Genomic DNA, 25,192 nt, shown 5'->3' with positions numbered 1-25,192 from the left:
TCTATAAAATGCCATGAACACTGTTAGCATGAGATTAATAATAGTTGTCTTTCCTTCTTATTTGTCTTTAAGCAAATGGTGATGAGCCTCCGGGTTTCTGAACTGCAAGTGCTTTTGGGATACGCAGGAAGGAACAAGCACGGTCGCAAACACGAGCTCCTTACAAAAGCCCTACATTTGCTCAAGGCTGGCTGCAGTCCTGCTGTCCAAATGAAAATCAAAGAACTTTACAGGCGGCGGTTCCCTCAGAAAATAATGACTCCTGCAGACTTGTCTATCCCCAGTGTCCACCCAAGTTCCATATCAGCCACCTTGTCACCATCTACCATTCCACAGCTTTCTTATGATGGCCACCCTCCAACTTCACCATTGCTCCCTGTTACTCTCATGGGACCTAAACATGAACTGGACTTGCCTCACCTTACTTCAGCACTCCATCCTGTCCATCCAGATATAAAGCTCCAGAAGTTACCCTTTTATGACTTGTTGGATGAACTGATAAAACCAACCAGTCTAGGTAAGATTCTAATGATTTTTTATAAATATCTGTGTTCTGCAAAAGATACAAGGAACTCTTTATAGTTTTCTCTTTGAGAAAGTAGAGCATGGGTCCATTGCTTGGTCCATCCAGACTGTAATTTGATGATGGATTGGTCTTGGGGGATATAGAAGAATCATTGTATGAAGTCTAGTCTAAAGATGACGAAGACAAAAATAAGTGATGCTCACTGACAGCACAGATGATTAAATCATTTTAAGCTATTGTAAGCATAGCTTGCAATTTAACAAACACTTAGAGATGGTTTTAATGAAGCAGGCCTTTGGATGCTATGCTATGGGCTTCTTTCAGTGATTGTTCTTTAATACATATCAAGTCATAAGCATTTGATTGCATCAAGCTCATATTTGGAAATTCACAGATTCCAAACATACCCTCTATTAGGAATGAGCAGTTTCAGGGGGTTTTGTTTGTTTGTTTGTTTTTTGGACTCCAATTTCAAGAATTCTCCAGGCCCACAGACCCATACCTACAGACACCTACATTTCACTCACCTAGACCATCTATCTCCAAGGCTGGTTTTACTGGTCTTTGACTGTAATAAAGTATTTATTCATTCATCTTCAAGGCTGCATGGCTATCTCAGGCCTTGCTTCCTGTACAAGAAAGGAAGCTGCCATTGTGCTTTTTAGCGCTTGTAGTTCTTTGAAGGGAATTCTCAATTTAGCCTAAGGTGTATTGAGACTACAGCTCCCAAGAAGCACCACGGTAGTTTCCATTTTCATACATAAACAATAGAAGCAAGGTCACAGACAGCCGTGGAACTGTGAATGTAGGTCCTGTTTCAGTGGAATGAAATATAGATATCTGCAAATGTCGACTGGGACTCGTGGAAGTTTGCCTTGAAGATTTTTGGAGAATTTGGGAACTGGACTCCCACCCCAAAGGACACGTCCTTATTTATTCTTCATTATCTGATTTGTTGATTGCAATGGAGTCTTTATTTTTCATGAAATGTTTTATCAAGTGCTAACAATTGCTGACCCCAGCCATTAAGATTTAAAATGTTAAGCATTTGCAGATGTTAATTCATTAGTTTAATGTGGAAACCAATAAGTAGTCACCTCATAAAACTGTATACTAGCCCTTTTGTTATTCAAATACATTAGATCTATAAAGTTTTAGAGTTGGAAGGTGTCCTAAGTCAAACCTGCTACCAATGCAAGAAATCAGTGCTAAACTGTTAGAGGGAAGGCCATACAACTTCTGCATAAAGTGCAAATTTCATGCATCTTCGAGCTTGATATGATGATTCTTAAAACACCAACACAGAGAGGCATTTCTCAAGGTTAATACTTTGCAGTAGCATACAGTGGGGTCTCTACTTAAGAACTTAATCCGTTTTGGAATGGTGTTCTTAAGTTGAAACATTCTTAAGTTGAAGCAAAATTTCCCATACGAATGGACTGAAAACCAATTAATCCATTCTGGCTGTTTTTTTGTTATGTAGAGGTGCGTTCGTACATTGAAGCATTAGTTCCCATAGGAACTAATGCAAAGCTGGTTAATACGTACTCTACCACTAGGGGGAGAATTTTTTTTTAAACCTAAGATGACCTAAGGTTAAAAAAAGAGCAGGAAAGGTTTTTTTTTCCTGTTCTTATCTTGGATTTCTGTTCTCAAGTAGAAGCAAAATTTAGCAAATGGAGCTGTTCTTAAGTTGGATTGTTCTTAAGTAGGGACGTTCTTAAGTAGAGACGCCACTGTACAGTGCAAAGAGACTGCACTTTAAGCCCATATTCATTATTTAACAGTAACATGAATTTATTTTGGCTGAAATAACAAAACTTGTGTCAGTGTACAATTATTTCCAGATCTAACTGTATTTGTACATGGGTCCTAGTGAGCATTCTTTTTAATGTGTTTAATCAGCTCATGGTCTTCTGTTTGAATGGTCCAAACACCTGAGGTTCTTTATATTTCAAATTTCTTCAACACTTACTTGTTCATTCTTTCAGTGGCTGGTGTAAATGCCTGTCCATTGCAGCTCTTCTTATCTAGATTATAGCCAGCCCTGCAAGGTCTCTGATTTCTTTAATTAATTCTATCTGTGCCTCTTTATGACACAAGGGGAATTTGATTTCTGCACCTGCTTAGTGTTATCATTTTAGTAGTTTGCTAGTAACATTCCCTTTAATTTTCAGCCCTGCTGGGTTGGGCTCCAGCCCTCTCTCACACAACTCTGTCTTCTCGTGTGGGGTTCTGCCACAGCCTGAACCAAAGGAGCTGGAAATACTCACTGTGGTGCACAGAGAATGAACATTGTGTGGGTGGGGGCAGCACTTTGTGCTCACACAGCCGCGCACCTTAGAGGGCACATTGATTGTTGGTGAAATCCAGAAGAGTTGGCTCCCTGGCTCTTTAAACCCTAGCCAGCACAGCTGATGGTGAAGGCTTCTGGGAGTTGCAGTCCAAAAACACCTGAGTAACCCAAGGTTAAGAACCACTGCTATAGCCTTTGTTACTCTTAATAAGTAGATTTTCTTTCTTTCTGTGGATAAATAGTTTTCAGATAATACATTTGATTCTGAAATATTTATTTAATTATAATTACCCAGATTTGCTTTCAGTGTTCTCTAGTGGGTGTTAATGATTCAGACATTTTGTTTTGTATGTATATTTGTTGGAAAGAATTTGCCCTTAACACTTGCTGGAAGCGCATTTGTGCTTTTCTTTAGTATCTGGAGGAGCATACTTAGGGTGTAATGGAATGGCCCCTTCCAACCCCATTAGTCTGTCATTCTATTAATTATGCCATTATGCAATTAAAGTATGCCTAACTATTGTCAGGCCTGTTCCCTCTAGGAAGAAGCATGGTTGATACACAGTCTAAACCTGAGCAAAAATACCCTAGCCACAAATATCATTTGGACCTTGATCTGAATACATTCTGTCAGGTTAGTCCAGCTAACACCCGAACCACTCCAGGAATCCTACAAAATTTCATAGACTTCCTGGGAAGAAAAATCAGAAGCCTGTGTTTCCCACAGCTGACATTTATCCCGTTAATGGGTTAGTTCCATAATGCAACCGGACAATCACAGACAACCATATCAACATTCATCTGAGTATCAAAGTGCAAGTATTTTTTGGTGTTGCAATAATTCTAGGCAACATCAGCTGGTGTAATTCTGCCAGTTTTTAAACTCTACATAGCTTCTGTGTTCCATATGCACAAAATTACTTTAAAAAGTAACAAGTAAAAATGTATTAAAGACAGTCTTGCAATTATGAAAAAAACTGTGGACAGAAATACTTAAGATTATGTCCTTGCAATTTGTAAAAAGGTGCAAAGTTAAACTTAGTTATAAGCATGTTTGAATCAAAAGCACAGGAGCATATCTTTTAGGAGTAAAAAAGAACAATGAGAATGTTCCAATTACATTTTAAAAATGCAAGAGCTTTAATAGCCTATAAAGCACACAGTACATCTCTAGAAGACAGAAACACAAGGCTAAAAGATATGACGCTGGAAGATGGGCCTCTCAGATTGGAAGGCGTCCAACATGTTACTGAGGAAGAGCGGAGGACAAATACAAGTAGCTCCAGAGCTAATGAAGTGGTTGGGCCAAAGCTGAAAGGACACTCAGCTGTGGACGCGCCTGGAAATGAAATGAAAGTCCGATGCGCCAAAGAAAAATACTGCATAGGAACTTGGAACGTAAGATCTGTGAACCTTGGGAAGCTGGATGTGGTCAAACAGGAGATGGCAAGAATAAACATTGACATCCTGGGCGTCAGTGAACTAAAATGGGCAGGAATGGGCGAATTCAATGCAGATGATTATCATATCTACTATTGTGGGCAAGAAGCCCGTAGCAGGAATGGAGTAGCCCTCATAGTCAACAAAAGAGTGGGAAAAGCTGTAATGGGATATAATCTAATGGGATATAATCTCAAAAATGATAGAATGATTTCAATACTAATCCAAGGCAGACCTTTCAATATCACAATATCCAAGTTTATGCACCAACTACCAATGCTGAGGAGACTGGAATTGACCAATTCTATGAAGATTTATACCACCGTCTAAAACTATGGACGTGGTGGCGCTGCGGGCTAAACCGCAGAGGCCTGTGCTGCAGGGTCAGAAGACCAAGCAGTTGTAAGATCGAATCCACGCAACGGAGTGAGCTTCTGTTGCTTTGTCCCAGCTCCCGCCAACCTAGCGGTTCGAAAGCATGCCAATGCAAGTAGATAAATAGGGACCACCCCGGTGGGAAGGTAACAGCGTTCCGTGTCTAAGTCGCACTGGCCATGTGACCACGGAAGATTGTCTTCGGACAAAACACTGGCTCTATGGCTTGGAAACGGGGATGAGCACCGCCCCCTAGAGACGGCCACGACTGGACAAAAATTGTCAAGGGGAACCTTTACCTTTACCTAAAACTGACACCAAAGAAATATGTTCTCCTCATCATAGGGGATTGGAATGCTAAAGTAGGGAGTCAAGAGATAAAAGGGACAATAGGTAAGTTTGACCTTGGAGTTCAAAACGAAGCAGGGCAAAGGCTAATAGAGTTCTGTCAAGAGAACAAGCTGGTCATCACAAACACTCTTTTCCAATGACATAAGAGATGACTCTACACATGGACATCACCAGATGGGAAATACCGAAATCAGATTGATTATATTCTCTGCAGCCAAAGATGGAGAAGCTCTATACAGTCAGCAAAAACAAGATCTGGAGCTGATTGTGGCTCTGATCATCAGCTTCTCATAGCAAAACCCACGCTTAAACTGAAGAGAGTAGGAAAAATCACTGGGCTAGTCAGGTATAATCTAAACCAAATCCCTTAGGAATACACAGTGGAAGTGAACAGATTTAAGGAACTTGATTTGGTGGACAGAGTGCTCAAAGAACTTTGGATACAGGCTCATAACATTGTACAGGAGGCAGCAACAAAAACCATCCCAAAGAAAAGGAAATGCAAGAAAGTAAAGTGGCTATTCAGCGAGCCCTTACAAATAGCAGAGAAGAGAAGGGAAACAAAATGCAAGGGATATAGGGAAAGGTACAGAAAATTGAATGCAGTCTTCCAAAGAATAGCAAGGAGAGACACGAGGACCTTCTTAAATGAACAAAGATATAGAGGAAAATAATAGAGAAAAACCAGAGATCTGTTCAAGAAAATTGGAGATATTAAAGGAACATTTTCTGCAAAGATGGACATGATAAAGGACAAAAATGGTAGGGACCTTACAGAAGCAGAAGACATCAAGAAGAGGTGGCAAGAATATACAGAGGAATTATACCAGAAAGATTTGGATATCCCGGACAACTCAGATAATGTGATTGCTGACCTTGAGCCAGACATCCTAGAGAGTGAAGTCGTGGGCCTTAGAAAGCCTGGCTAACAACAAGGCCAGTGGAGGTGATGGCATTCTAGTAAAACTGTTTAAAATCTTTTTTAAAAAGCTATTATTATTTTTATTATTTGGATAACTTGAGATTTGTAGGACAAGGTAAAAAACCAAGAATTAAAATTAAAGCAATGCAAGATGCCAAACAGAGGGCGGGTTTTGGTCTTCCTGACTGGGTTTTGTGCTATAGATCCCGCGTATTAGACTCGATAAAAGAATGGATAATTTTGGAAAATGGAAGGACATGATCTGCAGTGTGGTTGGCATGCTTTTCTGTGGTATAAAAAAAGGCAACAAAAACAGTTTTATTCATATATGATAAAAAGAGCTTTGCTAGGAACCTGGACAAAGACTATACAACAAATTTACCAAAAAATACCAGTATGGGTATCACCTATAGAAGCCTTTACTCAACCTAAGCTAATGACGAAAGTCAAGCTCCTATGATATCAAGATTTATTGAAAAAGGACTGTGAGTTAAGGTCTAAAGAAGAGTTGGAACTGTTTAAAATCTTAAAATACAATGCTGTTTAGGTGCTACACAATATGCCAGCAAGTTTGAAAAACTCAGCAGTGGCCAGATAACTGGAAAATATCAGTCTATATCCCAATCCCAAAGAAGGGCAGTGCCAAAGAATGCTCCAACTACTGTACAATTGCACTCATTTCACATGCTAGCAAGGTTATGCTCAAAATCATACAAGGTAGGCTTCAGAAGTATGTGGACCGAGAACTGCCAGAAGTACAAGCTGAATTCCGAAGGGGCAGAGGAAATAGACACCAAATTCCTAATATGCTCTGGATTATAGAGAAAGCCAGAAAGTTCCATCTACTTCTTCTTCATTGACTATGCAAAAGCCTTTGACTGTGGAAGGAGAACAAACGTATCCATTTGGAAGGAAGTCAACCCTGTGTGCTCACTGGAAGGAGAGATCCTGAAGCTGAGGCTCCAATATTCTGGCCATCTCATGAGAAGAAAAATCTCCCTGGAAAAGACCCTGATGTTGGGAAAGTGTGAAGGCAAGAGAAGAAGGGAACGAGAGAGGACGAGATGGCTGGACAGTGTCCTCAAAATTCCCAACATGAATTTGACCAAACTCCAGGAGGCAGTGGAAGACAGGAGGGCCTGGCGTGCTCTGGTTCATGGAGTCACTAAGAGTAGTACACGACTTAATAAATGAACAACAACAAAAATATTAAGGTACACCTTGACTTCTTGTTCATGAATCTCACTCTGCAATCCTATTCCCTCTCTTTTTTATTTCACATTTTCCTGGAGCAGCATAGATTTTCTTTTGGGAATTTGCAGAACTGAAATGTAAATTGAACACTGCTGCCTTTGTCTTCTGTTATTATTTTCCTATCCCCATTGAGTAGCTGTGCCACTGTTTCTTTTCTGTGTCTTTTGCTATGGACATAGCTGTTCAATGTTGTTGCTTTTAGCATTTTTGCTAATAGCTCATTCTCAGCTTTTATCTTCCTAATGCCATCTTGCAATTCTTTGCTACATGTTTCTACCCTTCCTTTGTACCCTGGTCTTTCTTCCACTTGCTATATGTGTGTCTCTCTTTTTTTCTCCATGTTCTCTCTGTGTTTTTTGTGATGCCACATTCATCTTTTTCTTGCTTTCTTCCCTCTTTTTTTCTTGCTGGAATTGTTTCCAGCTGTGCCTTTAAATTCTTTTTGTGGTAAATATGAATCACACACACATGAAGAGCCTCGTGGCGCAGTGGTTAAAACGCTGTATTGCAGCTAAAACTGTGCTCACGACCTGGGGTTCAAATCCCAGGTAGCCGGCTCAAGGTTGACTCAGCCTTCCATCCTTCCGAGGTCGGTAAAATGAGTACCCAGCTTGCTGGGGGGGCAATGTGTAGCCTGTATAATTAAAAAATTGTAAACTGCCCGGAGAGTGCTTGTAGCGCTATGGGGCGGTATATAAGTCCAAAAAAAAAAAGTGTTAGTTCTGTGCCTGTGGAGAGATCCTGGGAACATGCTAGAACTTCAAAGCACATTCACTGGAGTGATGCACTTAAGGCAATGCTCCGCCCACCTCATTCAAGCCCTCAGTACTTTTTAGCTGCCACTGGAGCTTTTCTGAAATGTTCTCTCCATACCTTCCTTAACTTCTATTATTCTTTATCCTTTCTTTGTGAATGATCCCCTGAAAACAAACAAATAAGAGAGTTAGAGACATTGTATTTTGTCCCCCTCCCCTATTTCCCACTCTTTTATAGTACCTGCAGGCCCATTTCTAACAAGGTTGCTTCATCAGATGGCTACTTTTACTGCCTGTACTACCAAGGAAAAGAGCATAAGCCATGATCTTGTCAAACCTGCAAAAACCTTACTAAAGCAGCCCTAAAGCTGTACCAGCAGAGACTCTGCTGTTTTCTTTCAGAGTGTTCTCGTCAACCACCTACTGATAGTTTGCTGAACCTCTCAAAATCTTCCATTATGGACTCAATTGCTTTCTTGGCCAAACAAGGCAATCCCCCCTGGTGCCTCCCTTGGAGTCCTTGGAAAAAATCTTGATGTTAGGAAGGTGTGATGGCAAGAGGAGAAGGGGACGACCGAGGATGAGATGGCTGGACAGTGTCTGCGAAGCAACCAACATGAATTTGACACAACTCCGGGAGGCAGTGGAAGATAGGAGAGCCTGGCGTGCTCTGGTCCATGGGGTCACGAAGAGTCGGACACGACTAAACGACTAAACACACACACATCCCTGTCAAAGTTCTATTTTCGGCGCTGAAACCAAACACATCAAAAACTAGACCTACCACTGTTCTCACACCAGCTCCATTAGCTTTCTCGACATCAGTGTTGAAACCATCGGCATCAAAGTCAAGACAGATGTCAGCCTCGCCACCAGACTGCTCCCCTATGCCCTAGAGGGGAAAAGAACACTATACCAGATTCTCCTAAGCCTAAAAAGGCCAAGCCTGACTTTAAGAAGAATCTTTCTGAACAACCCTTCCTGCCCTCTCCTATTCCAGAGGACACCCCTCTAGACCCTGCCTGTCTGGCCTCAGCATCAGAAGGTGAAGCACCTCCTTTGCTATGTTCAGGTCACCTGCTTTTAATAATTCTCCAGATTGGGAACGTATCTCTGCTGAAGTTATTGCTGACCTTCCTTACATTTAAGACAGCCCACAGACATCTGACTTCTTGTAGTACCCTGAGCATTTGTACAGCCTCCATGGTGAACAAGACTTTGCCAACTTCAAAGAACCATGACTCATCATCTGTCTGACACCCCCCTCAGTATGACAAAGGGCCACATCATTATCCCTGTGCCACATATTCCAGTGCCACATTTTCCACACCACCTGTCTTACATGCCAATGTCAGACTACCACTGACACTCGTTTTGGTCTACCTTGTGGAATGCACATGTACTTGCCCTACTACTTAGGTCATCCTGGGGCTTGAATCAGCACCATCCTAACTGGAGACACACTAGTTCAACTTTAAATCAGTTGTACCCTTACCTTCTTCATTCAGATTGTCTTCAACATCAAACTGATCCATCTCCACCCTTATTGGCTTTGGCTTCAACACCTACCTTCACTCAACCTCGACAGCAGCTGTGCCATTAGCACACTGACTATATGGCACCAGCCCTCTCAGAAGATTCAGTGCCATCACCACAGCCTTCCATATTGCTGCAATTCAGCTGGTCCCGGAAATGGCCCAGCAACACAATGTGACCCTGTACAGGTTTTGGCATTGAAGTATGAGAACAGTACCACTTCCTCCAGGCATACATCATATCAAGCCAGCCTTGGACCCCAAGGTAGCACCATCTCCACACCCATCAACATTGAGGTCCACCACAAAGAAATCCTCTAGTGTGAAGCGTTCTTATGAACATTCCTCAACCCTGGAAGGTGAACAGTTGTGGACAGTACGAGGCATGGCCTCTGTGATATAGAGGGTTCCCTCTCTGATGGCTCACAGGACTCACAAATTAGCCTTCTTACTCCAGAATCTGATGTAGCCGATGACCACCTACCTACCCTCGTCTTCATAGAACTTTACCTCATACATCAACCTGATCCTACTCATGGTAAAGGCACTCCAGTGCAAGGTCAAACAACCGCCTCTGGCCAAATTCAATCTAGTATATGATGGTATTAACAAATTTAGTTGCTTTAGCTCTGTTTTGTGTTTCCTAACTGGCTGATACTGAAGCATTTCAGAAGAACATGGCAATTATGATTATTACAATTCCTTTCACATTGTTTCAGTTTAATGTATGTAACTTGAAATCAGGGATTGCAAATGTCTTTGTCACTGATTAAACACAAACTTAATTCTGGGGAATAGTAGAGAAAACCTTAAATAGGCCAAATGTACATAGAGATGTCAACAGACAGAGCAGGCTGGTTGCTTTTCTCAGAATGGCAGTAAATCTGTTTCTTGTATCCAGAGATTACACAGTAGGTTGAAGAGTACATGCATATACTCTTCTGGGGAGGGAAAAACAGAAGCAAAATCATTTTTGTGCAGTGGATGGAAAATGGGGAAACCCAGAGGCTGCTGTGTACTAGATACTGAATGCTGTGAATATTCAGAATTTTAAAATGAAAAATGTTTGGCATAGAATTGTTGTTCATATATAACTAGGCAAATGTATCTCTGTAGTGTCAGTGGAACAATTTAATAGGAAAATTTAGAAAGCCTTAAACAGAAAGAGATAAAAAGTTTGCAAACAGAGTTAAAATGGCTTGCTGCTTTCACTAAGAATGTGAAGTTCTAAAATTAATGGTAGAATTACATGCTCACTCCCTCAGCACAGATTGGCTGTATGTTTTACTCTTCACTTGCCATACTTTGAATTTCAAACCAGAAATAAGGTCAAAAATTTCAGTTCCATTTTGCATTCTGGCATGATCAGTTACTATCTTGCTTTAAAAGCTAATTTTCTCTTAGTTTTAATTAAATTGCATAGATCTTCTGTGTCCTCCCAATCTCCTTTGCTGCTGCTTCTTAACCTTGATAACATACACTTTTACTGCTGTTTCATCTCTATTGCTTCCTGCTATTTGCCCTCCAGAAAAATCTGTTAAACAGTTAGGCAGACACTTTGTGTTCCTGTAGCTGATTTTCCATTTGAATCAGTTACCTTCTTAATAGTTTGAAAAGCATTGCTTCTAGAACTAGTGATAACATATCATAACAAGTTAGAGAAGAGCAGTTGCCTTTCATTATGGGTAGCCTAGGTACAAGGGCATCTACAGTAAGTGCATAAGTGGCATACTGAAAGAACCAATATTTCATTAGTATTTCATTTAACATCTTAATGTCTTGAACTTGTGCCTTTTACATACAATAAATAGTTGCTCTGTTTTCCAATATAATTATGACTACAGACTTTGATAACCTCTGTTTGGGTCATGTGTCCCAGCATTCTACCCAGAAGAATACATAACAGCATGTTTCACTGCCCCTAAACTTTCACATGTAATGGTGTGACCACTACAAGGGTGTATTTTAAGTTTCTTCATGTCCTAGTGCAAATGACTGAAACTCATAGCTTTCCATGAGATTTTGGTGTATGAAAACATTGTAGGGGATATTTTGAAAAATGTCAAGTGTATTGCTATTTGTGCTACTTTATGACAAAAAAGATCCCTGCCATTTTAACCATCTTTGTTTTCAAATATGGCTTCAGTGGAACTTTTTTGGTGACAAAGCTATTTAATAAACCGAGTCAAATGCTAGAGTGTCTTCAACCAGGAGGAGCCATAGACCACACTAAACACGTAGCAACAGCAGCATCCAAGCCCACATAGAAAAGGTGCATCTATCTATTGTTCTGACAAGCCAACCCTTTGTATGTTCTTTGGTAACGTTACCATGATACAGATGTTCAGTTTATAAATGTCTGTTCAGAAGTAAATAGGACCCAGTGATGGAAAAAGCATAAAAACAATCTTGATTTTATGTCTTTTTGGAAATTTGAGCTAATCTCTGACACAGAGGATCGGACACAGATGAGCCAACTGTGATACACCACATTTTTTGAGAAAACAAAATATGCCAAAACAGACTAAGACTCCTCTCATAAAGAGCGAGAAGAAAAATATATTGGTCAGATCCATATATACTGTTTACAAATGGGGAGTCATAAACCCCAAAACCATGATTAGGCCGAATCAGCAACAAATTTAGACCTTTGCCCTAATTGCTATTTGGGCTGTGATCTGGTGACCTATTGGTTCTTGACAGGAAATGAAGAGTGATGGAAGCCCTCCTCTCATTGTTCTTCTCATTTCCAGACATCCTGGCACCCCAGATGTATATTCCATAGGTTGATATTACTCTTCCTGAAGACCGAGGATCTGTTGTGTTGTAAATAGACCTCTTCACACCCCTGTAACATCTTATAACATTCCAATGTGTTTAGAGGTCATGTAGGCCTTACCATGTTTCTAGGTGTCCAGATCAGCTAATTGTTACATTTGGCATAAGGAATCTTATTTCTGTATGTGTGCTGCATTACTATATGTTGCTATATGTTTCACTACTTTTCCTATTCAATACCTATTCACCATCAACAGCTTCTGAGAACATCCAAAATCCACTTTTCCCATGATAGTCTCTTCCAAACATCACAGAACAATGATGTTTAGAATTTGGCAGATATCCATTGCAAAAGGGAACACTCAGACAATATATTTACAAACTTTGTGTGTGCAATTTGGGGATTCCACCCCTATTCTCACAAAACTCAGCAAGGTTAAACAACAAAAAAAGGTAAAACAAAAAATACATTTTTTAAAAAACCCAAAATTTAAAGCCATCATATTGACCCTAATCAAGCCCTGAAATATTCATAAACCTACCTTCTTTTGGGGAATATTCTGGATTCAGTAAGCTGACCATACACACACCATCTGCTCACTGCATAAATAACTCTATAGAGACAGAAAAGCTTACACCTACACTGGTCTCCCTAGCTCTACAGCAGGGGTCTCAATTTACCTGGGGGCCGCTGGCAGCAGAGTCTGGGTGAGGCTGGGCTGCATCAGATTTTCCGCCAAGCGGAGCAAGAGCCCGAGGTAGCTGCCCAGGAGTTTCCTTAGCCTGGCTGGGGCTCTGAGGAGGAGGAGGAGGGGCAGGGGCGTGCAAGCCCTCCTCACCAGCCACAACCCCCTCTGGCTCCTCCTTCACTACCACCATCACCAGCAGCAGCAGCACCAAGGACAAAGAAGCGGAGAAGAGAGGAGCGCCAGCGACCGCCTAGCTGGGGGGGGGGAGGGCACAACATAAAATTAAAAAAGACCCTCACAGAATCGCCTTGCCAAAGGAGAAAAGCCACCACCGGTACCCGCGAAATTAAACAGAATGGGGCAGGGGGGCCCACAGGTGCGGGCGCACATGCACACACAACGCCCCCCCACGGAGGTCCGGCAACCTTCCTCTGAGGGCCCCCCTCAAAAAAAGGTGCACTCAGCAGCAGTAGCTACCCCTACTACGACAGAGGAGCAAACTTTGCAAGGCAAGCCCAGGCAGCCTCCAGAGCTGAGGTGGCTGAAGCAGGATGACGAGGAGGAGGGGGGGAAGCATCACCGGGTGCTGAGGTGGCCGCTGGCCGGGCTGGTGCTGGGGGTGCCGAGAGAGAAAGAGAGCCAGAGAGCTGCTTCCCTGGAAGAGGCGGCAGCGGCACTGTTGGAGGCACTCTTCGAGAACGGGCCCGGAGCGAGCTCTGCTCTCAGGCATCACATGGCGGCAGCTCAGGCGCTCGGGGAAAAGGGCCGGCAGCACGCCTCACTCGCCGGCTCTCCCCCAAGACAGCGCCTCTTGCATCCTCCATCCGGAACTGCAGCCTGCCAGCCGGGCAGACAGGTGGGCGGGCTGGCAGGCTGCAGTTCCGGATGGAGGGTGCAAGAGGCGCTGTCTTGGGAGAGAGCCGGCGAGCGAGGCGAGGCTTGTTTTTTTACTTTTGACAGCCGAGGATGCGTGGGCACTTCAGGGGGGCAGGCAAGGCGGGGGCCGCAAACTATCGTCCGGGGGGCCACAAATGGCTCCCGGGCCGCATGTTTGAGACTCCTGCTCTACAGGGTCTGTCAGCTTTCCTGCTGCTTGCCCCCATCACTTTCCTTTCGTTCACATTCCCTCTAGCTTCCCCTTTGCTGTGTTAACCTGATTCCTCTCCTTTCTCTTCTTCTCTTTCTCCTCTCCCTTCTACTGCAGCTCCATTGTGAAGGTGCCTTACTACTGTAAGCAGTATAGTGGTATGAATTCTGTTGACTTCCAATTCACATATATTTTTGACATCTACAGGAAGTAGAGTGAGTGAGTCTTAAGATATTTTGCCCCTCACTTGTCTCTATCAACTTGGGAGGATGTTGCTAACTGGCCACATGTTCAATTGTCCCTCAACCAGCTGTGGAGGATATAACAGGGAAGTGGAAGTGGAGGAAAGAAATGAACAATGGTATTTCATTCTGGTTCTGCATAATTTAAGTGAATTGATTAGAACCTGGGGAGGAAGGGCTGCAAACTAATGTTAAGATCAGCTTTTTATGATTTATTATAATAAATGTATTAGTGCGTGTTCTACTGCATTTAGCTGAGAAAGGGGAAGTAAACCTTTAGTTGTTGCTATATCTTTTTAATAATTTAAATTAAAATACTGTACATTAGTTGATTTACTCAGTTCATTTTATTATAGCCACCTCTTTTATTAGGTTTTAAAATGGCATATTTGGTGTAAAAAATCAATAAAGCTACCAAAATAGATTAAAATTGGTTGTTTTTAAATGATTTTTAAAATCAGATTTTTCAAAACATTGAAAATGCAGATATCACTGTTCTGTCTAAAAACTAGATGTATAGTAAATAATCTGAGCAATTTCCCCCTCAGAGTGAATGGCAAACTCATCACATGAGCTGATGAGCAGTCTGGGACCTCCACCGGATTTCCCGGTTGAAGGAGATCCCGGACCACTCGAAATAGCTCTGCTGGACAACATTTTGTGAAAGCAATATAGATGGTGAAATATTGCCATTTCGCCAGCTGTATTACCATGGAATAGGTCCAATAATGGTCTCTAAGTCGTGTTTGATCGGACTCCCAGCAAGATTTCCTCCACCTGCGCTCCAGCCGTCTCCCCTCTCACTTCATCGCCCGCAGTTCAGAAGTATACCAAGGAGCTGTCTGGGATCTCTGTGCAGGGAGAGGGCGCTTAGGTGCAATTCTGTCAACTGCCCGGGTCATCTCCCTATTCCATAGGGAGACCTGGGCTTTGACAGGAGTGCCGACCATATCAGATGGATAATCCCCCAGAGAATTCAGGAAACCATCTGGATCCATTAGTCTCTGAGAGTGGCTCATCTTAATAGATCCCCCACCCTTGCAGAGGAGAGAACAAGCTAATAGACTAAACTTGAACAGGAAGTGGTCTGACCGTGGAATCACAAGCAGCTCCTACATATCCAAACCACCATTTTCCAGTCCCGTTGAGATAACCAGGTCCAAAGTATGGCCCTTCTCATGTGTGATGACACATTGAGATAGCCCCATGCTTGTTGTGGCAGCCACGAAGTCCTGAGCCACTCCAATCAAGGCAGCTTCAGCATGGATGTTGAGGTCCCCCAGCACCAACAGCCCGGGAGTCTTCAACACCAGGTCTGAGACTATCTCTGTCAGCTCAGGCAAGGAGACCGTTGGTACGCAGGAGGGTGGGCAGTACACCAACAGAATTCCCAGTTCGTAAGCCCGACACACAGTACAGGGCCTCAAGATGTCCTCTCGAAGTAATAGGAAGCCTGGTCAAGGAGATTGAACTCCTATAGACTATAGCAACTCCCCTTTCCCAACCCTCTGAGTGACATTAGTTCTTGTGAGAGGAGGCTAAGCCAAGGCAGAAAGAAGAGAACAGCATTAACCAGTGTACATATTCCTGTTCCTCAACATAAAATGAATGTTTATATTTATTCACTGAGTGTACTGTACATGTTAATGTACACTCTACCATTCTTCCACTGACCTCAGGGCTCCTCCCCTATTTTATCCTCACAACAACTCCATGTAACTAGTCTGAAGTAGGTTTCATTGAATTCAGAGCACTTACTCTTAGGCAAGCATGGAAGGATCTGCAGGTTCACAACACACCATATGCCTATTTGCCTAAATATTTCCATAAATATTTGTAGGATCATACCTTAAACCTTGCAGAGTGTCATAGGTTTTGGTTGGAAGAAAGCTTCTCTGTATAGGAATACAGGTATTTGCTATGTATGAGGAAAAAGAAAAGTGTGCAAAATTTATATTGTGCATGTCCTTCGGTGCATATTAATAAGGGTCTATTCAAAGTCCCTTTTTTGGCCAATGCTCCTTCCACCGCAGCCCATTTTCCTGCTGAAAGCCTATTTCAGGCAGTTTCCTATTCCAGTTTTTAGAGAGAGAGAGTAACTGCAGAAGAGAGGAAACTTCACAACCCTTCCATTTGTCTCAGTCAACCCCCCCTTCTTTGAGCCAATGATAGTATTAACTACTGTTTTAGCTGTCACATTTGTACTATGCTTCAGCAAAATACAGTTGTTATTAAGAGAAACTTGATTTAAATCAGCCCTTTTTCTTGCTGCTTTTAATCACTGATTTATATTGCCATAATTTAAATCTACCTTCTCCTCTTGGGTGTTTCCATATTACCATGAAAGATCAGTACAGGCAAGGATCCCTCTATGGTGTGCAGTTGCATTCATACGACTCTGCCTCCCTCTGCACAGCTTTCCTCCTCTTCCACGCAGCCCCTTTGGTTCTGCTTGCGATGGAACCCCATGTGCAGCACAGACGGGAGAGGTTGCACATACGAGAGGCATAGCCCTGCCAAGTGTGGCTGAAAATTAGAAGGCAGGTATAAAGAATACTTACTGGACAAAACATCATAGGAAATTTTTTGACCCCTCAAAATTCTGTCCCTTGCTTCTGGGCAAGAATGAAACAAGTGTCATTTTTTGGTAATTTGTCTGCAGTTCATCTTCATTTTCTGTGGAAACTCTAGTTATCTGTGGAACTCTAGTTATCACTTTGCAAAACACACAGCAAGAATAGAGTGAGTGGCTCATTTTTAAAAAAATGCAGACAGCCCCTCTAATGATTTTAACCCGTAAATATCCATGCATTAAAATAGGAGCTGTCATCCCCCTGTGTCGTTTGTATTAAAGCATTATTTGCACAGTTTTGCTTGTTTAAGATATGTTATCCTTTCTCTTCTCGAGAGCACCACAAAATAAATTGCCATCTTTATCTGCAAAAATTAGACTTTGCTCATGTTTATATGTTCATATTAAGATTGAGATATTTCCTGTATCTTTTTAAATTTATTTATTTAAAATATTTTGATCACACCATTCTTCTTAAAAAAGACCCAAGGCCACTTACATCATTAAAAGGACAATAGTCGAAAGCTAAAAACAGTGAATATACAAATATTAAAAAGAAATTAAACAAGTATTATGTTAAAAGTGGTAAATAAAATCAATACTAAACACATTTAAAACCATAGAGCACAGGAATCCATTTAAAAATATGTCTCAGACCATCAGCCATTAAGGATAAACAAACCTCAGGGACACCACAGGCCAATGGCCAGTGTTTAAGAGAAATCCCCCAACATCACCTTCTGAGTTCTCCCCCCCCGAAGAAGGACTGGAGCCAATGTAAAACAGTGCCTCCAGTTCCCATCCCAGAGAGACGGCCCAGAAGGGAATGATGGTCAATGGAATTGAAAGCTGCTGAGAGGTCCAGCAGAACCAGTAGAAACACACTCCCCCTGTCTGGTCCCTGACATAGTTCATACAGTATCTTCTCAAACTTTACTAAATGGTTTTACTGCAACATCTCCTTTGTATAACAGAGGCTTGGAAACTGATTTTTAAAGTGCATGTAAAGCAAGGTAAAGTGAGGCTTTGTCTTTGAGAGAAATAATAATCTTTTGAATATGTACAAGTCTGTAGTTGTTCTTTCCAATTGTAAAGAAGAATTAGACTTTAAATCTTTTGGGATTTTCAGATGTGGCCATCGCAATCCCCATAAAGGTACCTGTATTTTACAAAAGCTGATAGGCAGAAATATCCTTCCTTTTGCTTGAATAAATGTCCTTGGAGTTTTTTTGTTCATTCAAGTGCACTCAATATCCTCTTGTCTTCCCATAGCATCAGATAATAGCCAGCGATTTCGGGAAACTTGCTTTGCATTTGCCCTGACTCCACAGCAAGTGCAGCAGATTAGCAGTTCAATGTAAGTGGTTGTGCTCTTACTGCTTTTTAATGCAAAGCTGCTGATTCTAACATGTGTTAAACACTTTTAGAAGTACATGACTGAAATCAGATCCATGTACATTCTGTGACATAAGACTGATGATGTTATCAGTCAGGGCAGTTTTTCAGAAATTAAGCATTTCTTCATTCCATCCCCTGTGCACAGTAGAAAGTCTTTAAATACCAAAAATTGTCATGAAAAAGTTACCATGGTGATTTTTGGTAGTTAAAGACTTCCATCCCACAGGTTCCCAACATGAAAGGGGTTACTCTGGACCCCTGGGGGATTAGGGTGGGAGGAGGAAATGTTTAATTTCTGCAGAATTGCCTTGTCTGAGGCATTCATCAGTCTTATGTCTTAGAACCTTATCAAACTGGATTTCAGCCGTTGTGTAATTTGGGGATTGAATAGTCTGTGTGGCAAGTATTACTGGGGAGAGAGGTGAGAAAAGTCAGTTTGCAATAGTAATATGGCAGTAGCTATCAGGAGATTTTATTCTCTTGGTGAATCAGTAGGAATTTGGAAATGAGTGTTTGTATCCTTAGTTGATTTATACTGTCCCCTTAGAATGAATCAACATTAGCATAAAAGAATTTAAGACAATCAATTTGAAAACAGTATAAAACAATCAACAGACATTAAACTTGATGTAAATAGCCAGAGAAAATAAAAAGGCCATCCTTCTAGTGTTGAAATGACACCAAAGTAGATGCCAAGTGACTATTGTAAAGTACATAGATTCAAAGCTGTTGCTTGTGCTATCTCTTTTCTCCTAAAGTAGCCCACCAGATTTAGTTGTTCTCGGGTGTCCAGAGTTAATTAATGAGAGCTAGCCTGTAACTGATGCTTTATGGTAGGGGTGGGTGGAAGATTTAACTATAGATGTTTTGGGTTTCAGCTCTTATAATTCATGTTGGACTGTCCAAAACATCTGGAGATATGTCTTTTGTCTATTATTGTTTAGTAGAATTGTTGTTATATGTGGCATTTCTGTCATTGGACATTGGAATGGGTAGAAATCCTGATAAAAGATATTACCATCTTTAATGTGTTTGTCTGAAAAAGTATGCTAGCATAGATAGGTTATGACATGCTCAGTGTTTTAAAGCCTAAATATTCAATTCTTATGTTTGTTTATTTTAATGTGACATCTTCAATGTTTTTGCTAGGGATATTTCTGGAACCAAATGTGACTTCACTGTGCAGGTCCAGCTAAGGTACTGTTTTATTATAATCTAATATCAGTATTAGTTAAGTACCACCCCATTTGTGTGACAAGAAAGATGGCATTCCAGCCTACACAAATTATGCAAAGTAGAACAATATATACACCTCTGTCTAACTTTTATTGAGTTTCCTCTAACTATGGGAAGAAGTAAGGTGGAATTCTAGGCACTGGAAGTTACCTATTCCCTTTTTTATTTCCCATCATCACCTTCATCGGACCTGCACTATGATAGAGAAAGAGATGAAGTGAAAGAAACTTTTCAGTGTTTCACAGGTTGCCATCGCTTGCCTGTATCCATAGAGTAGTGGACATATGCCAATGAGTGTGTTCAATGTAGCCCTCTGGCCTTTTTAAAATTAGTAAGGAGGCCTAAAGCCCTTGGAATTTGGAAACCTATTTGAGGCCTAAAGCCCTTGGAATTAAACCCTGTTCTGCCTCCTCGACATTATTAAATGAATAGTGTCTGAGATCGTTCATTATCTTTTGATTTAGTACTTCATTAACTTTTAATTCACTTTTGTTTTCCCTGTTACCTTTTCTTCCCTATTCCTACCGCAAATCAGTGTTTACAGTCACAGGATTTCAGAAAAGCAAATATAGGATTCCTCCCACCTTGCAGTACTTATTGCTCAACTTATTTTTATTAGCATAGAAATAGCAGCTTCAAAATTCATGTACTGTACATCTTTCAGATTAAATTTAAATGAAATTTAAATTTACTCTAAAATTAAATGCAAATGTTTGAAAAGGAATAAACTTAAGCATCCACCCTTCTCCAAGTTTGCCAACTGTGGATTTACCTATGGAAGTGTAGTAAAGGTTTCGTATGGCATATACTCACCTTTGTTCTGCTAATGAATATTTGTAACGGAAGATTGGAAAGTAGCATTGATTCCCCAGTCCCTGAAATTCTGCAAGTACTCTCATGTCGCTTGAAGGCAGACCATTCTGATATCTTGAGCACGTAACATAGATCTAAAGAGTGAGATGCCCTGTGGCACAGGAGTTAAACTGCAGTACTGCAATCAAGCCTGTGCTGATTACCTGAGTTCACCCCAAGTAGCTAGCTCAAGGTTGACTCAGCTGTCCATCATTCTAAGTTTGGTAAAATGAACACCCAGCTTGCTGGGGGTGGGGGAGCAAATTGCTGTTTGCATAATTTTGTAGGAAACTACCCAGAGAGTGCTTTACCACTATGGAATGATATATAAATCAAAACAACAACAAAGATGCATGTAACTAGGGTGTGGCTAACTTGAACCTAGAAAATCTTACTGCGGGTGTTTGTAATAATTAACTGCTGCTGCAGATACTGAAATAGACGTGAGAACAGTGAGAAAGACCATAACTGGTTGTCATGTGAGGCAGTTTTGACAAGGCAAAACTGTGGGTGGAAGAGGCTAAAGCCTTAGCCATAGTTAGAGAATGTTTGAAAATCTGTGACATAGTTTACAAACCATGGATTAAAGTCTTTCCACAAACATCTCACCTTCCTGCTTGTGGAGATATGTTTCAAATAAGCAGTCTCACTGAAGCAGTCATATTTTGGAGACATGGGGCTCATTTGGAGTGAGAATTGGGAGAATATTTGAGCCTGTGTGTCCTCAGTTTTAATTTACTCCCTTAGCACAACACCATAGTGGCTTCTGGATCATTGTGATGACTGTAAAAACCACATCTCTTTCATTTGAAGTTCTTAAAGTGCTTGTCATGTACAGTATTACTACGGAAACATAGTGCAAAACAAAAAAGTACAGATTATTGCAGCTTATGATTCAAGGTAAAATAAATGGAAAAAGCAGGGCAAGGAGCAAAAACGGTGAGACTGGTTTGCAACACAACTTCATTGTTTAGAACTTTAGTTTCCAAAGTCTAAATAGCCATTATGTTATCTATCCTATACTGAAGAGGAGGAAGAAGTTTATGGATTCAAAATTCCAAAAACATCACCAGTTTTATCTTTTATTTAGGTTTTGCTTATCTGAAACCAGTTGCCCACAGGAAGATCACTTCCCACCAAATCTTTGTGTGAAAGTTAATGGAAAGCCATGTAGCCTTCCTGTGAGTATCTCTAGAAATTTGATTATTTTGTTGTTTCCTCTTAAAAAATGGTGCATGTCAACACAGTTAGTGTTATGAATTGAACAGATCTGATCAGTACCTTGTGGGAGTCTTAATTGTTCATAGATGGGACAGGTGGCATACATTACTGAGTTTTATTGTTGTTTCCATTTGCAATTTTTCAGGTGTTACCTACTCAAGTGCTGCCTATAATGTTTGGATTTGAAAACTTGAAAAGAGCAAGAATGCAAAATCCTAAGGTTTTGGCATTATTTTCCTATTATTCTGCCTCTGAGAGGACTTAAGAGGATTATAATGCCTTTCTACCCATCATGAGGGACAAGGTAGCAAGGGAGATAGAGCAGAATGGCTCTATCTCTCTTGAGAGCAAGGGAGATAGAACAGAATTGGCCAGATATAATCATCTCAGGCTTTGTTCATTATTGGTAAAAGGAGCACAATGACCTACAGTGGTGCCTCGCATAACGTTTTTAATTGGTTCCAAAAAAAAAAACCTTATGCGAAAAAAACTTTATGCGAAACACCATTTCCCATAGAGATGCATTGGAAACCGGTTAATCCGTTCCAATAGGCACGGATTGCCGTCCTTAAGCGAAAAAACCCATAGGAAACATCGTTAAACGATACAATGTATCCTCCATTGGAATGTATTGTAGCTGACTCAATAGGTTTCAATGGCTTTGCGAAGTCAATTTTTGCAAAATTAAGTGTGTCATAAAAGGGTCAAAAATGGTTTTAAATGCTTGGATTAGCTTCTGCACCCTCTAAAACGGATGCAAAAGTTAATTTGGCTTTGATCTGACGTTTCGTTAATTAATGGTGAATTTTTTTCCCCCAACTTTTGACAGCTGTCAAAATCTGACAGCTCCATTATTTCCTATGGGGGAAGAAAAAATTCACAAAAAATTAATGAAGACTCAGCAACTGTTCTAAATTCTTGGGTTCGTTAGAGGACCCCCTAAGTTGTGGGCAAACCTGATTTGGCTTTGATCTGAACTTTCGTTAATTTTTTGTAAATTGTTTTCTCCCCCATAGGAAAGCATGGAGCTGTCAGATTTTGACAGGTCCATTGGTTCCTATGGGCCAAAAAACAAAAATTCACAAAAAATTAACGAAACGTCAGATCAAAGCCAAATCAGGTTTGCACATGACTTAAGGGGTCCTCTAACGAATCCAAGCATTTAGAACCGTTTTGGACCCTTCTAAGACACTTTTTAAATTGAAAACAAAAAAAAAACGTTAAGCGAAGCAGGGGACCTAAAACCAAAAACGTTAAGCGAAGCATGGTCCCAAAAACGCTATGCGAAAATCGCCCATAGGGAAAAACGTTATACGAAGCACAATCTGCCTCTGAAAAAATAAACGTTAAGCGAAAAAAACGTTAAACGAAGCAAATGTTAAGCGAGGCACCACTGTACTCTGAAAATCTGTGGTGAGCACAAACAAATAATAAAATAACTTAAACTGTTCATTGCCTTCCCAGTGGTGATTTATGTGTGTTATTTTAGGGATATCTTCCACCAACTAAAAACGGGGTTGAACCAAAGCGACCTAGTAGACCAATCAACATCACCTCACTTGTGCGGCTGTCCACAACAGTACCAAACACGATCGTTGTCTCATGGACTGCAGAAATAGGAAGAGTGAGTAATAGTTTACTATTAAATGGGTGGTGGTGGGAATAATTAGGTGTAATAATTAGATGGGCTGTAGAAATAATGTGGGCATATTTTATGTTCATGAAATTTATTTCTTGTTTAGCTTTTGCATTCTCCCCTAAGCCATATCCATATTATGTGCCCTTTCACAGTTCTTCAAAAATTTAAAATCAGATTTCATGCTCTAAAGTACCAAGACAAAGCCTGTACAAAAATTATAGCATGCCACAGAAGGAACTCAATAAAATCATAAAATCCTGATAACTATTTTATCTGAATGTTAGGCATTTGCAACACTATATGGCTGAAATCCAGTAATGTAAAATTATACTGCACAAGTCTGATGATGCCATCAACTGCAGATGTAGTTTGATAATTTTTAAAAAATTCCTGTCTCACCCACCCACCCACTGGCCACCACCAATGTTTCTATGCTCCTTTAGTCTTGGGAAGCCTTTGGGGGAAGTGGGACAGGAGGAAGTTTTAAATGTCTGAAATTCACTGCTGCCAGTCCTAGTGGCCACAGCAGGATCAGCAGCCAAGAGTTTTGACATTTAAAATCCTCATTCCCACTCTTTGTGACCCCATGGACCAGAGCACGCCAGGCCCTCCTGTTTTCCACTGCCTCCCGGAGTTGGGTCAAATTCATGTTGGTAGCTTTGATGACACTGTCCAACCATCTCATCCACTGTCGTCCCCTTCTCCTCCTGCCTTCACACTTTCCCAACATCAAGGTCTTTTCCAGGCAGTCTTCTCATGAGATGGCCAAAGTATTGAAGCCTCAGCTTCAGGATCTCTCCTTCTAGGGAGCACTCAGGGTTGATTTCCTTTAGAATTGATAGGTTTGTTCGCCTTGCAGTCCAGGGGACTCTCAAGAGTCATCTCTAGTACTACAATTCAGAAGCATCAATTCTTTGGCGGTCAGCCTTCTTTATGGTCCAGCTCTCACTTCCATACATCACTACAGACAAAAACATAGCTTTGACTTTGCGCACCTTTGTCAGCAAGGTGATGTCTCTGCTTTTTAAGATGCTGTCTAGGTTTGTCATCGCTTTCCTCCCAAGAAGCAGGCGTCTTTTAATTTTGTGGCTGCTGTCCCCATCTGCAGTGATCATGGAGCCCAATAAAATAAAATCTGTCACTGCCTCCGTATCTTCCCCTTCTATTTGCGAGGAAGTGATGGGATCAGTGGCCATGATCTTGATTTTTTTTTTTTATGTTGAGCTTCAGACCATTTTTTGGCATCTTTATTAATTACCAAAATAGGTCTATATGTACCAGTATCCATCAGATCCTTACTTGGTTTTGGAATTAACACTATTAATGAGTATTCCATGATGAAAGGATTTTTCCCTCTTCCATTATATTATTAAGCAGACATTTCTATTTTGGTATTAACCTCTTTTTAAAAGTTCTATAATATTTTAGTCCCAGTTTATCTCTGGACTCTTTCCTATGTTTAATTTTTTTTAATAACCAATTTCCATCTCATCATCTTTAACCTACTGTTCCATCAAATCTTTATTTGCTTCTTACAATTCATTCCCTACATTTTCTCTCTATATTTTTTCCTTTGTCTAAAGATAATTTCCCATCCTTATATAATTTATTTTAACATTGATGTGAAAATAGACGTTGTCTAGAGGGGCAGGTTAAAAATCAAACAAACAAACAAACAAACAAACAAACAAACAAACAAATAAATAAACAAATAAATAAATAAATAAATAAATAAATAAATAAATATTCTAATTTTTTCTTGTTAAATTACATGCTGGCCCCCAGGAATTTAATGCAGACCATATGTAGCTTAGTGTAAAGAATTTGCATAACACTTTGCAAGCAAAATTGCTGAGATCCACTCCGACTTGTGTGTTGTAGTTGATTCAGTTCCTGTGAATATAATTATGGCCCCTGCTTGCCCAGTGTTAATGAATAAATTTCAGTTTCTGCAACCTGATGATGTGGTCAGGACCCTTGGGGAGGCGATGACTACCACTTGTCTGCTGGATCCTTGCCCTTCC

General features: G+C 40.8%; 1 protein-coding gene across 2 annotated transcripts in view; it reads left to right on the top strand.

Annotated features, from left to right (window-relative positions):
• The window catches only part of PIAS1 (protein inhibitor of activated STAT 1), a 106,085-nt gene that overhangs the window by 43,235 nt on the left and 37,658 nt on the right, over nt 1-25,192 (top strand). For both annotated transcript variants that reach the window (XM_020808145.3, XM_020808146.3), the window contains exons 2-6: nt 73-517; nt 18,095-18,179; nt 19,370-19,417; nt 21,399-21,489; nt 23,019-23,153. In XM_020808145.3, coding sequence (XP_020663804.2) covers nt 73-517; nt 18,095-18,179; nt 19,370-19,417; nt 21,399-21,489; nt 23,019-23,153 — 804 coding nt within the window. The remainder of the gene's footprint in view (nt 1-72; nt 518-18,094; nt 18,180-19,369; nt 19,418-21,398; nt 21,490-23,018; nt 23,154-25,192) is intronic.

The sequence above is a fragment of the Pogona vitticeps genome, chromosome 12 (genome assembly GCF_051106095.1).
Source record: "Pogona vitticeps strain Pit_001003342236 chromosome 12, PviZW2.1, whole genome shotgun sequence".
Lineage (NCBI taxonomy): Eukaryota > Metazoa > Chordata > Lepidosauria > Squamata > Agamidae > Pogona > Pogona vitticeps.
This window is presented reverse-complemented; position numbering and strand designations above follow the sequence as displayed.